At 43.0% G+C, this 13,711-nt stretch overlaps 2 protein-coding genes across 4 annotated transcripts; both read left to right on the plus strand.

Annotated features, from left to right (window-relative positions):
• The first annotated feature begins 1,133 nt into the window (after positions 1-1,133).
• Positions 1,134-5,875, plus strand: LOC127813332 (FT-interacting protein 3). Of its 3 annotated transcripts, none has more exons than XM_052354259.1 (3): positions 1,134-1,356; positions 2,326-2,411; positions 2,505-5,875. In XM_052354259.1, the coding sequence occupies exon 3, from the start codon at positions 2,523-2,525 to the stop codon at positions 5,541-5,543; it is 3,021 nt and encodes a 1,006-aa protein (XP_052210219.1). In that variant the 5' UTR covers positions 1,134-1,356; positions 2,326-2,411; positions 2,505-2,522; the 3' UTR covers positions 5,544-5,875. The 3 variants fall into 3 exon arrangements, with proteins under 3 accessions (XP_052210219.1, XP_052210221.1, XP_052210220.1); XM_052354261.1 differs by having other exon boundaries at positions 2,514-5,875; XM_052354260.1 differs by having other exon boundaries at positions 2,326-5,875.
• A 353-nt stretch (positions 5,876-6,228) lies between these two features.
• On the plus strand, positions 6,229-8,183 carry LOC127813195 (xyloglucan-specific galacturonosyltransferase 1-like). The gene has a single exon (XM_052354011.1). It carries the CDS (start codon positions 6,406-6,408, stop codon positions 8,053-8,055), a length of 1,650 nt encoding a protein of 549 aa, XP_052209971.1. The 5' UTR covers positions 6,229-6,405; the 3' UTR covers positions 8,056-8,183.
• The last annotated feature ends 5,528 nt before the right edge of the window (positions 8,184-13,711 follow it).

The following is a 13,711-nucleotide window of genomic DNA, read 5'->3' on the forward strand; positions in this document are numbered from 1 at the left end:
CCTTAATTTTTCTTTAAAGATTAGTTGTTTCTCCTCTTTTAAATTCCACCACCTGGTTCTTGGATTTTGTTTTATGTGATTTTTTCTCTTTCAATTTCTTACTTGGACGTCAAGTACTAGAAGTCTATGTTGAGTAGTCAAACACTCTCCCGTATCACCTTACAATTCCTACAACATAACCGATCCTCATCACCTAACCCCGCTTGTGGTGCATATGTACTAAAGATATTCACAGTCATTCTTTCTAGACTAATCTTCACCATAATAATCCCATCCCCTATTCTCTTTACATCCACTACCTCATCTATTAAGCTTTTATCCATAATAATCCCCACTCTATTTTTCGCTCGATCAGTTCCTGTGTACCATATTTTATATCCAGCTTCTGATAAAGTTTTTACTTTTTTCCCTACCCATCTCGTCTCTTGAAGGCACATAATATTAATTTTTCTCCTAATCATCACATCCACCACTTCTATAACTTTACCTATTAATGTTCCTATGTTCCATGACCCAATCTTTAATCTATGATTTTGTTTTTGGCCTTGACTTTGGATTTGATTTTGTTTTTGGCCTTAACTTTGAATTTGATTTTGTTTTTGATTTTGATTTTGGTTTTGGTTTTGATTTTGATTTTGGTTTTGATTTTGATTTTGATTTTGGACTAACTTCTTTACCCACATCCGTCCAAGCAAATGCAGGAACCCTTGCTCATTTATCACTACATCTGGGCGCCGATGCAACGGCCCTATCTCACTTGTCACTACACGGGGGCAGTGTAGCGCGTCGCTATGAAGGGTTACGCCCACGCCCAAACGATTTTTCATAATTTGTCTAGAGTTCATGTTTTGAATCCGACTAAGTTTTACGTTGGCTGTCGGCTACCTAACACAACCCTCCTCTTTATCCGGGTTTGGGACCAGCAGTGGATAACATCCCCAGGCGGAGTTAATATAAACATATAACACATTAAAATATAAATATCACTAAAATATTAAAATTAAATATTTAAATATCATTTCCCTAATTCGAGAGGGAAATTATATGAACCAAAACAAACTTGAAAGAGACGTAAGGGAAATTATATGAACCAAAACAAGCTTGAAAGAGACGTAATTAATTCGAACTTTTCGAAGTTCTCAGTAAAGTAGCCCCACGCCGATACAACGCTGCTTGTATTTATATATCCATCTGGCTGTGCTGAGGTACATTTCCATGGCTGCATTGCCATCTTCTTCTCACTCTCTCTCTCGTTTCTCTCCCTGTTCTGTCTCTGTGCTTCTTCTACCATGACGAAGAAGATAGCTTCTGGGTTCTCAGAAAAACCCAACAGCCTCTCAGATTAAGCCGTTTCAGGTAACCCATTCCGAGTTTGCTTTTTCTATTTTTGATTCAGTACTTAGCTGAAACTTTTCTCTCTGTTTTCTTTCTTTCTTTATTTTTTGTGGTTTTTGTTTTCATGGATTTGGGTCATGAAAACCCAGAGTTGGAGATCTGGGACTGGCGTAAATTTGGGTAAATTTGAGGGCTTAATGGTGGGTAATGAAGCTAAAAGGAGCGTGATGATGCTCTGCTGTTTAATCTTGTTCTCATGATTGTAGTTTTTATTGCTTCTAATGATGAAAAGGTGGTGCCTTTTGTTTCCATTATTTTTGTATCTTTGTTTCGTGTCCTTCTCTGTTAGTTCTTGGATGTTATGCAGTGGATTCTGATGGGTAAAAAGTGTCGATATCTTCAGCGACAGTTGCGGATCTTTAGTGCATTTTCTTCATTTTCTATTCTCAACAAAATAAATTATTAGTTTAGGTGAGAAGATCTCTCCACGAGGTAGCCTTGCACATGATTCTGAATATTGAATAAAAAATTACACCCCAAGAAACAAAAATATTGACCCGATTTTGGGTTCTGAATCTGAACCAGTGGGTTTCTTTTATTTGTAAGGCTTCCCTTCAAGTACTTGAAGTTAGAACAGATAAATTATTTGAATCATTGATGGATATCATAAACCCATAAAGCAAAGGAGACAAAGGAAAAATGCTGTTGTTTTAGTGGTCTCTTTTCATTTGAAAATCTGTAGAAAGTTGAGTCTTTTTTTGCTGCCAGTTGCTGCTGTATGCCATAACTATTTCTAGTTAAATTAGGCTTCCTGTGTCATGCCCTTGAATCAGTTCGCAAGTTCTAATTCAGCTTCTGAGGTTAGCCAGAAAAAAATCTGTTTGTTCTGTAGATCTGTCTACCTGTGATTCTCATTTGGGTATCTTCCATTCGTTTAATTGTCTGTGTAATGTAATCTCATTCTAAAGTGGTTGTTTTGTGCCATTGCAGTTGGTTTTCATGCTTGCGAAGGCTACAATCTTCGGGCTTAGCTAACCGGTGCATCATCTCCTCAAAACCTTTGTTCTGCTTTAACTGTAAGTCTGTAATCATGATGGGTTATTTCGTAAATTTTGATTTTCCATTTTAAGAGTTTTCGTTGTTGATTGGCGGCGAATTCGCCTGGAAAGGGATTAAAGGTCTTAAACATGGCGATGAGCAAGTTGAAGCTGGGGGTGGATGTGGTCAGCGCACACGACCTTGTGCCGAAAGACGGCCAGGGCTCATCCAGCGCATTTGTGGAGGTTCACTTCGATGGTCAGAGGTTTCGTACCACGATCAAAGAGAAGGATCTAAGCCCTGTTTGGAATGAGAGCTTCTACTTCAACATCTCCGACCCATCCACCCTCCCCCATCTCACACTTGATGCTTATATCTACAGTAGCATCCAAGCCACCCACTCGAGGTCCTTCCTTGGCAAGGTTTCCATCAATGGCACATCGTTTGTTCCATACTCGGATGCTGTTATCTTGCACTATCCACTGGAGAAGCGCGGGATCTTCTCGCGTGTCAGAGGAGAGCTTGGCCTTAAGGTCTATATTACAGATGATCCATCCATTAAGTCCTCTAGCCCTCTCCCTGCAGCCGAGGATGCTCAAGCACATAACCAACCAGTTCCAAGTCCTGTGCCAAGTGCTTTCTCGAATATCAAAAAAGATCGGTCGAGGCATACCTTCCATCATCTTCCTAATTCTGGTCACCACCACCACCAGCACCAGCCGCCTCTTGCTCCTGCCGTTGCAGGACCCCATCATGAGACCAAGTACGGGGTTGATGAGATGAGAGCTGAAGCGCAGCCTCCAAAACTCGTCAGAATGTACTCTACTTCGTCGACTCAACCAGTTGAGTTTGCACTTAAAGAGACGAGCCCATTCCTTGGAGGAGGTCGCGTTGTTGGGGGCCGTGTACTTCGAACAGACAAGGCTGCATCATCGACTTACGACCTGGTTGAGCAGATGCACTTCCTCTTTGTAAGGGTTGTCAAGGCGCGGGATCTTCCTGCCATGGATGTCACTGGAAGTCTCGACCCATTCGTCGAGGTGAGAATCGGGAACTACAAAGGGATTACAAAGCACATTGAGAAGCAGCAAAATCCGATGTGGAATGTGGTCTTTGCCTTCTCGAAAGAACGGATGCAAGCATCTCTGCTGGAAGTTGTGGTTAAGGACAAGGATCTGGTTAAGGATGACTTTGTTGGGCTTGTAAGGTTTGATCTCAATGAGGTGCCTATGCGGGTGCCACCAGATAGCCCGCTGGCTCCAGAGTGGTACCGACTCGAGGATAAGAAGGGAGAAAAGATCAACAAGGGTGAGCTGATGCTGGCTGTTTGGGTAGGCACTCAGGCAGATGAGGCCTTTCCTGATGCATGGCATTCTGATGCAGCTGACAGCTTGGCGGCTGCCAGTACATTCATACGTTCCAAGGTTTACCATGCTCCGCGATTGTGGTATGTTCGTGTTAATGTTGTGGAGGCACAGGACTTGGTACCCACAGAGAAAAGCCGCTTCCCTGAGGTGTATGTGAAGGCGCAGATAGGCAGCAACCAGGCCATGAGAACGAAAGTTGTTCAAGCCCGGACGTTCAATCCAGTCTGGAACGAGGATCTCTTGTTTGTTGCCGCTGAACCCTTTGAAGATCACCTTGTGCTTACAGTTGAGGACCGCGTGGGTCCTGGGAAAGATGAGATCATTGGCAGGGTCATCATACCCTTGAGCATTGTGGAGAGGCGTGCTGATGACCGGATCATCCATTCCCGTTGGTTTAACCTGGAAAAGCCGGTTGCTGTGGATATGGATCAGCTGAAGAAAGACAAGTTCGCGAGCAAGCTTCACCTCAGGGTCTGTCTAGATGGGGGCTACCATGTGCTCGACGAGTCGACCCACTACAGTAGCGATCTCAGGCCCACTGCAAAACAGCTCTGGAAACCGTCGATTGGGGTCTTAGAGCTTGGCATCTTGAAAGCTGTCGGGCTACACCCTATGAAGACAAGGGACGGGCGGGGAACCTCAGACACTTACTGTGTAGCAAAGTACGGCCACAAATGGGTCCGGACGCGCACCATTGTGGACAATCTCTCTCCCAAATACAACGAGCAGGACACTTGGGAGGTTTTTGATCCGGCAACAGTTCTCACTGTTGGTGTCTTCGACAATAGCAGCAGCTCAAACGGTGGCAGCAGCAGCAAGGACTTGAAGATTGGCAAAGTTCGTATTCGCATATCAACGCTTGAAACAGGGCGCGTTTACACGCACGCTTACCCTCTGCTGGTTCTTCACCCGCCAAATGGTGTCAAGAAGATGGGGGAGCTGCACTTGGCAATTCGATTCTCCTGCACATCCTTTGCAAACATGCTCTACGTATACTCGCGCCCCCTGTTACCCAAAATGCATTACGTGAGGCCTTTCAGTGTGGTGCAGCTGGACATGCTCCGGCACCATGCCGTCACCATAGTGGCTGCTCGGCTAGCTCGAGCAGAGCCACCGCTTGGCAAGGAGGTGGTGGAGTACATGTCTGACGTCGACTCTCACCTCTGGAGCATGCGAAAGAGCAAAGCCAATTTCTTCAGGCTAATGTCGGTCTTGTCTGGGCTGTTTGCTGTTGGGCAATGGTTTGCGGGCATTTGCATGTGGAGAAACCCTGTCACAACAGTCCTTGTTCATGTACTCTACATCATGCTCGTTTGCTTCCCTGAACTGATTCTTCCCACATCCTTGCTTTACATGTTTCTTATTGGGCTATGGAACTTCCGGTACCGGCCGAGGTGCCCTCCCCACATGAACACTAAGATCTCACAAGCAGAGGCTGTACACCCCGACGAGCTGGACGAAGAGTTTGATTCATTTCCAACCTGTCGCAGCCCTGAGCTGGTGAGATTGAGATATGATCGACTCCGAAGTGTGGCTGGCAGGATTCAGACAGTTGTTGGTGATATTGCTACTCAGGGTGAGCGATGCCAGTCGCTGTTAAGCTGGCGAGATCCACGCGCCACCGCCATCTTCCTCACCTTCTGCCTTGTCGCTGCCATACTCTTGTATGTCACTCCTTTCCAGGTGGTGGCGGCTTTGGCAGGGATTTACATCATGAGGCATCCCAGGTTTCGCCGTCGCCTCCCCTCCGCGCCCATCAACTTCTTCCGCCGGCTGCCTGCCAGGCCCGACAGTATGCTGTAATTAAGCCTTTCTTGGACTTGGGCTTACTGAATTAATCATCCAATGTTGATGTAATATGCCTCAATATCTGCATAAACTGAGGATGCTGATGTAGCTGCAAAGTGCCTGCAGGGGGCCCCAAGGCATGAGGTGGAATATTCAGAATGAAAGATGAGCTGGAATGGATGTTAGACATGCCACGTTTTCTGGTTTTGACCTGGTTTTTAGGTTTCTGTTATTGAATCTTAGTTGTTGTTATTTTTAGCTAATGTAATCTCAGTTCATGAGATCATGGGTAGTTTATTTTTTATCTAATGTAATCTCAGTTTATGGGATCATCGGTAGTTTTTTTTACTTTGATGGTTACATTTTGGTTGTATTTAAATCTTCTTTGGATTCAATAAAATGTGTGCGTTGTTCATTAAAAAACCCTTTTCTATTTTTCTAACTGTCATATTTTTCAGTTTGCAGTCTTTTTGGTCTTTCTTGGTCTTCTTTGCTTACATCCAATCTTCTTCTTGCTTGTAATTCTCTTCGAACCACGAATTGTTCTCCTGTTTGACCTTGTCATTAACGTATTATATAAAAGCTGCTATTTGGATACAATTACAGAACCTTCCTTGTTTAATTAACTTGATTAGTTGGTAAATCATCGCTTAATTATATGCGCATGGTTCATTGAATGAGCCAAACGTGCCTGCAAATTAGGAGCGCCTCTTAGAGCTACTACGTACGTGCTTCCATGTTCATAGGATAGCTAGCTAGCATTCTTTGGCAAAGGCCAATCTGCAAATCTTCAACTACCACCACCCTCAATAGAAAACCAGAACCAGATGGAGGGAGAGATGGAGGATCGGTCAAAGCTTTCCAGGCTCCAGAAACAATGGCTGTTTCTGTGTCCAAGAAGAAATCTAGGCTACCCAGAAGATCAGAACCCAGAGAAGTGGTCTTTTTGCACTCGATCCTGGTCAAGTTGCTGCACCGACTGCCGTCCTTGCTGCTTCTGCTGATCCTGCTCTTCCTCTGGTCCTCCTCCGCCACCATCATTTCCAGCAACATAGTTCATCTCTGCGTGTCCTCTCGCAAGGTTGGCAACCTCTACTGCCTCTCGGCAGGCACCCAACCCAACCTCGAAATCCCAATTCCTCCCGTCAAAAACACTTCTGCCGATCCCCAGATAACCAGTACCGCTCGTATCAAGCAGGTTGTCGAAGATCCTGTGCTCGAACAACCTGTCGATCATTTGGTCGAAAAAGGCGTTTCCAAAGACACGGATGAAGGGGGGCTGGCCGATGCTGTTAAGATCGTGGAAGAACAGCTGAAATTACACCGGTCCTGGGCATCGAATTCCAACCAGGCTCCGGCTACTACCACCTGCACCGGCGGGCGAGGAATATACGTGTATGAACTGCCGCCAAAGTTCAACAAAGATTTGATGAGCCAATGCAGTGACATGATTCCATGGTCTGATTTGTGCAAATTTCTGAGCAATCAGGCACTGGGGGAGCCGATCCCCGAGCTGGGCAAAGGATGGTATCAGACTCATCAGTACTCTCTGGAGCCAATCTTCCACTCAAGGGTTCTGAAGCATCCATGTAGAGTGTACAATGAAGATGAAGCCAAGCTCTTCTACGTGCCTTATTATGGAGGATTAGACATCCTGAGATGGCATTTCAAGAATGTTTCTGATGAAGTTAAGGATGGTTTGGGATTAGACCTTGTCAAGTGGCTGGAATCACAGAGGCCATGGACTAGGAATTCTGGAAAAGACCATGTTCTTGTTCTGGGAAAAATTTCCTGGGATTTCAGGAGAGTTTCCGCTTCTTCTTGGGGCTCTAGATTGCTAGAGCTCCAGCAAATGCAGAACCCAATCAAGCTCTTGATTGAGAGAAATCCATGGCATGTCAATGAGATTGGAATTCCTCATCCAACTCATTTCCACCCCCGCTCCGACGCCGATCTCCTTGCCTGGCAGCTGAGGGTCGCCCGGTCCAGCCGGCGAAGCCTCGTCAGCTTTGCCGGGGCGGCCCGGCCGGGCTCCCCTGACAGCATAAGGTCAGTGCTCATTAACCAGTGCACTGACAGTGAACACTGCATGTTCCTGAATTGCAGCCGGGGCGGGTGCGATCAACCCGGCTCGGTGATTGAGCTGTTCATGGAATCCGAATTCTGCCTGCAGCCTCCCGGCGACAGCCCGACGAGGAAGTCGGTGTTCGACTCCCTGGTCGCCGGCTGCATCCCTGTGCTGTTCGATCCGTTTACGGCTTACTATCAGTATGCATGGCACTTGCCGGAAGATCATGGAAAATATTCAGTGTTTGTGGGTCAAGACGAGGTGAAGGAGATGAAGGTGAACGTTGTGGACAGGCTGATGAAGATTTCGGCTTTGGAGAGGGAGGCTATGAGGAGATTCATAGCGTATGAACTGTTGCCTGGTTTGGTTTATGGAGACTCTAATTCGGAGCTTGAGAACTTTCAGGATGCGTTCTCCATAGCCATGAACAATCTACTTGAGAGGGTTAGCAGATTGTAAGATTTACTAAGATTCCTCCTTTCTTTCTTTTTGATTTGATATATATATATATAATATATTTGTATATTGTTCTTTCTTTCAAGTGGAAAGGATAAAATGCTGGAAAAATGAAATTGATACACAAGTTTCTAAATGGAAAATTGATCAGCAAATGGTCTAAGAGCTGATGTGCAGCCCTCTGAGTGTTGGCCCAAATACGTTTGGGTTCCAAGAAAATTCTGCCATTTCTCATGCTCTCATTTTCCTAGAAAATTTGCTTTTTCTAACAAATAAAGATACAAAAAAGGTGCTCATTCCACAATTAATCTAATTCAAGATTTCACAATTAAGGTAAAAAAATCTGTTCAGCCACGCGTCCAAGAACTACACCAGCCACGTCTACAAACACCCAAATGTTCATATCTGCGTAGAATCAACGAGCCCTTGGTGGAATTAATCTAATTCAAGATTTCACGGAGCTCTCTGTTATCGTTTCTCCATGCTCTGTTCGGCAGGCCGCGTGTTGATCCGAAGAAACCTAAGCCTGAAAAGGCAATTTTCTTGCGTTCTTAGGCAAACCCATTTCGAATCTCTGCGAAATTCTTTGCTCTTTCCGCCATCGATATCGGAATTGCCTTCTGGGTCGTCGTCGTCTTCATCATTTTCTGTGTATCGCCGCCACGCCGCCCTGGGGCTTGTTCTGAGTTACTTGAGATCGTTCCGTTCGATGGCAAGCGAGTCCCAGAATACCAAATCTGTCCATGATTTCACTGTCAAGGTCTTTTATCTTCTTCTCTTTTTGGGTAAAGATCTGTGTTCTTGTTTTTTTGCATTATTATAATCCCATATCTTGTTTTTTTATTTTGTTTCCTCTAACCATTGGATGGATGCACATTTTGTCACATCAAATGTTACAGGGCTTGATCATCTAGTTGGGTTAGGCTTGTTGGAATTCTTATTTAATGGGCTGCCATTAATTATAAGATAATTTCAGCTTTTGAGAAAATAGGCTGAAGCGTTCGGTTCATGATAGATACGCCTGTTGCCTTTTTGACGGGCTTGACATGCCTCGTATGCCTGGCGTGGACAGCAGCTTTTGGCCATTAGACAACTAGTTAAGTAGATTAAGCCCCCTCTCCTCTCTAACCATAGTTGCATATCCCATTGGGTGTTATTGATTTTGTGGAATATGGAGAAGAAGACCTACACATAAATCTGATCCCACAAAAGAAAGATTGATTAATGACGATTATATGGAAGAAAGTACAATCATAAGATTCACAAAAACATATTTAGCATGAGTGCTAATAAATACAGTTTAATCTAATATAATTGTCATAGTGGCCTTAAATCTATGTATAACCCTGATTTGATACCGTATATTTTAAAGGATTGTACACATTTAGAACATACAAAATAAAATGAATGAAAGAAAATGTGAATCGAACATAAAACACCTACCTAAATGAGCCATTGATCAATCTTTCATTTAATGAGTTGAGATCTACGATTAGCTCTTCCTCCTTACTCTACAAAATCAACAACACTCAATGTGATATGTAACTAGAGTTAGAGATGACGGGGGACCTAGCCTACTTAAATAGTTTTATAATGAGCCTCCCGTTATGGCCTACTGGCAACCTAATTGGCTAGATGTTGTGCACACCAAGCTTAGGTTGTGTTCAAGAGAGATTTATTTAGAAATGTAATGGAGTGGAATGAAGAAATAAAGAAAATAGAATGGAGGTTCTTTCTCCTTGTTTGGGAGAGGATAGGATGAAAAGTAATGGAATTGGAGGGAAGTAATGGATAGGATGAGGACTTTTAGTCTCCTTTCCATCCAATCTCCTCCAATTTGGGGGCGACTAAAAGTGCTCATTTTAAAAAGATTGAATGCCAAGAGTTTTCATCCAATCCTTTCCATTCTATTACTTAAAAGTCTCCCGAGCAAAGAGAATCTATTTCCATCCTTCACCATTCCATCCAATTCCATTACTTCCCACTCTCCCAAACATAGGTGTGTCAAGCCCAACTACAAGGCAACATGCCTATTTATCATAATTCAACTGAGGTTGAAAAACTACTTAGGAAAGTCATCACAATTGTTAGGTCTGATGGTGGACATGGATGTTATGGTAAACATGATTCAACTGGGAAACATTTAGAGTTGTATGCTAAATTAAGGCTGATCTCTAGGATCAGTGTTTTATGTAAATATTGTGTAAATATAGAAAGGCAATAATGTAAATTAGGATGGTAGGATGCTGTCTATTTTTTCTTTCCTTCTTTGCTAATAATCCTCTCCTTATAAGAGGATATTGTATTCATTCATTCATTTCAATCAAGGCATTATCTTTGATAATTTCTAAGTTGGTATCAGAGCCATACACCGTGAAAAACCCTAAGCAGCCTTTTAATCACAACCTTCCATTTCTTGTGAAACCCTACGCTGCTTTTTTCATCCATCAGATCCAATGCCCATCAGCATACGGCCATCCCTAGCTGACGTCATCGGCCCTTCCAATCGTCGCTGCTATCGGCCACCCTAGCCGCCGCCGACCTCAGGTTTGATTCTCATCATCGCGACCGTTTCTGAAGCCATTGGTCTTCCATAGCTAGTGGTCACGCATAGCCATCGGTCTTCCATAGCCACTGGTCGCGCATAGCCATCGGTCTTCCATAGTCATTGGTCGCGGCCTCTTTAGAGCTTGTCAACGCGGTTGGTTCTCACGCCGTTGACCACTGTCTACCGCCACACCCAGCGCGGCCATTTCAGTCGACCATCCGACCACCAGCCACCACAACCCAAAGTCGCTGCTGCATCCTAGAGCTGTTGTTGTCCTTACATCAGCAGCCACCTCCCAGGTTTTGTTCACTGTGTCTCTCCTCCTGTTCTTCTGCTTCCAACTAGTTCTGTTATGTCAGAAGTTACATCTGAATCCATCCCAAATCCTGTTGTTGCCATCCAGACCAAAATTCCAATGACCCATTCTGTTCAAATCACCACCATTTGTTTAAATGGTGATAATTTTCTTCGTTGGTCTCAATCTGTCCGGATGTATATTCGCTGGCAAGGGAAAATTGGCTACATCACAGGGGAGAAGAAATAACCTGCAGCAGATGATCCATTGCACCCCATTTGGGATGTTGAAAACTCTATGGTAATGACATGGTTGGTCAATTCCATGGATGAAGATATCAGTTCCAATTATATGTGTTATCCTACTGCAAAGGAGTTGTGGGATAATGTAAATCAAATGTACTCAGACTTGGGGAACCAATATCAGATTTTTGAATTGACTCTGAAACTGGGAGAGGTCCGACAAGGAGATGATTTTGTCACTAAGTACTTTCACTCTTTAAAGCGATTGTGGCAAGATCTTGATCTCTTCAACACGTATGAGTGGAAATCTCTTCAACACGTATGAGTGGAAATCTACAGATGATTGCAACCACCACAAAAAACTGGTTGAAGATAGTTGTATTTACAAGTTTCTTGTTGACCTCAATATCGAATTCGATGAAGTGCGTGGAAGGATCATTGGCCGGTCTCCTCTTCCCCCTATTGGTGACGTCTTTGCTGAAGTTAGAAGAGAATAAAGTCAAAGGAGTGTCATGCTAGGAAAAAAGACCGCTGGTGAGTCCCTTGAAAATTTTGCCCTAATTACTGCCTACAAGGTTGAAAATTATCAACGTAGGAGTGATGAACCACCTCGAGTCTGTTGTGACCATTGCAACAAGCCACACCATACTCGTGAGACTTGTTGGAAACTTCATGGCAAACCGACTAATTGGAAGCGCAGTAAGTAAGGAGAAAAGAGCCATCGTGGGGTCCCTACTACCAATGGGGTTGATACTGGTCCCTTCAACAAAGATAAAATCGATCAACTCTTGCAGCTGTTAAAATCCAATTCCTCATATGGTATTCCTAGTGTTTCCTTGGCACACAGGTAGAAAACCTAATGCCCTTTCTTGTCTTCATTTCTCTCCATGGGTTATAGATTCCGAAGCCTCCGATCATATGACTAGTTCTTCTAATTTTTTTAATGCCTATTCTCCTAGCTCTGGCAATGAAAAAAATTATAATTGCTGATGGTAGTCTTTCCCCCATTGCAGGCAAATGGCTTATTAAACTAACTGAGAATATTAATCTCACCTTTGTCCTTCATGTTCCTAACTTAGCCTGCAATCTTTTGTCTGTTAGTAAACTGTGCAAAGATTCTAATTGTCGTGTTACTTTCTTTGACTCTCATTGTGAATTTCAGGACCAAACCTTGGGGACGATGATTGGGCGTGCTAGGATGATTAAAGATCTTTACTACTTTGATGATATCTCTGTTGGTAATAAACAAGCTCAGGGCTTGAGTAGTACTAGTTCAATTCCTGTTCCAGACACAATTATGCTATGGCATCTTAGACTTGGCCATCCTAGCTTTGCCTATTTGAAACATTTATTTCCTGATTTGTTTAAAGGAATAGATTATTCACTTTTTCAATGTGACAGTTGCATTTTGGCAAAAAATCATCGTTCTACATATTTACCAAGACCTTATCATGCTTTCAAACCTTTTTATATAATTCATAGTGATGTTTGGGGTCCATCCAAAATTTCTACTCTTTTTGGAAAACCGTGGTATGTTACCTTTATTGATGATCATACACGTTTGTACTGGATTTATTTGATGCAAAAAAAATCTGAAGTGGAATACTTATTCAAAAATTTTTACATTATGATTGAAAATCAATTTCAAACCAAAATTGGTATTTTACACTTTGACAATGGCACTGAGTATTTTAACGAGCACTTGGGGGATTTTTTGAAAACAAAAGGTATTCACCACACATCTACTTGTAGGAATACTCCTCAACAGAATGGCATTGCTGAACGTAAAAACAAACATTTACTTGAAGTCGCCTGTGCCATAATGTTTTCTATGCATATTCCAAAATATTTATGGGGTGAAGCTGTTTTGACGGCGTCCTATTTGATAAACAGGATGCCCACTAAAGTATTAAAGTACAAAACCCGTCTTGAGTGCTTGAAAGAAGTGTTTCCCCATACTCGATTACATTCGGATCTTCCTATCAAAGTTTTTGGATGTACTGTGTATGTTCATATACCTAATCACTTTCGTTCCAAACTTGACCCTAGGGTTGTCAAATGTGTTTTTTTGGGTTATGCCTCACATCAAAAAGGCTATAAGTGTTATGATCCTCACACAAAAAAAATTTTTTACCAGTATGGATGTTTCATTTTTTGAAAAACAACCCTATTTTTTCCAAAATTTTCTTCAGGGGGAGAAACATGGAGTTGAAGATAATTTTTGGAATGTTTCTGTCCCACTTCCAAACGCAATTTGTCCTACTCAAGAGCCACATGGTTCTAATAATGGTCACTTAGGAAATTCTGGTTCTAGTTCTTTGGTGCCCAGTGAAAAGGTTTCTCGTGCAGGGGGAGAAGTACTATTGACTGATCATCATGATTTGAATTCTGAGTTTCAGGTTTATACTAGGCAAAGATTTCATCAAAGGAACAAAGACTTGAATATCAACTCTGCACAAAACCAGTTTGAAAACCCGAGCAATGGCACTGTAAGTTAAAGAAATCCCATTTCAACTTCTAGTTTACTTTCTTCAACTGTGTCCAATAGTTCCCCAGTTGATTCTTCTACTATTC

This window comes from Diospyros lotus, chromosome 11 (genome assembly GCF_014633365.1).
Source record: "Diospyros lotus cultivar Yz01 chromosome 11, ASM1463336v1, whole genome shotgun sequence".
Classification (NCBI taxonomy): domain Eukaryota; kingdom Viridiplantae; phylum Streptophyta; class Magnoliopsida; order Ericales; family Ebenaceae; genus Diospyros; species Diospyros lotus.

Bases quoted from the DNA above. Each gene is read 5' to 3' on its own strand.
- LOC127813332 (XM_052354260.1), top strand. From the start codon at position 2,523: ATGGCGATGAGCAAGTTGAAGCTGGGGGTGGATGTGGTCAGCGCACAC.
- LOC127813195 (XM_052354011.1), top strand. From the start codon at position 6,406: ATGGCTGTTTCTGTGTCCAAGAAGAAATCTAGGCTACCCAGAAGATCA.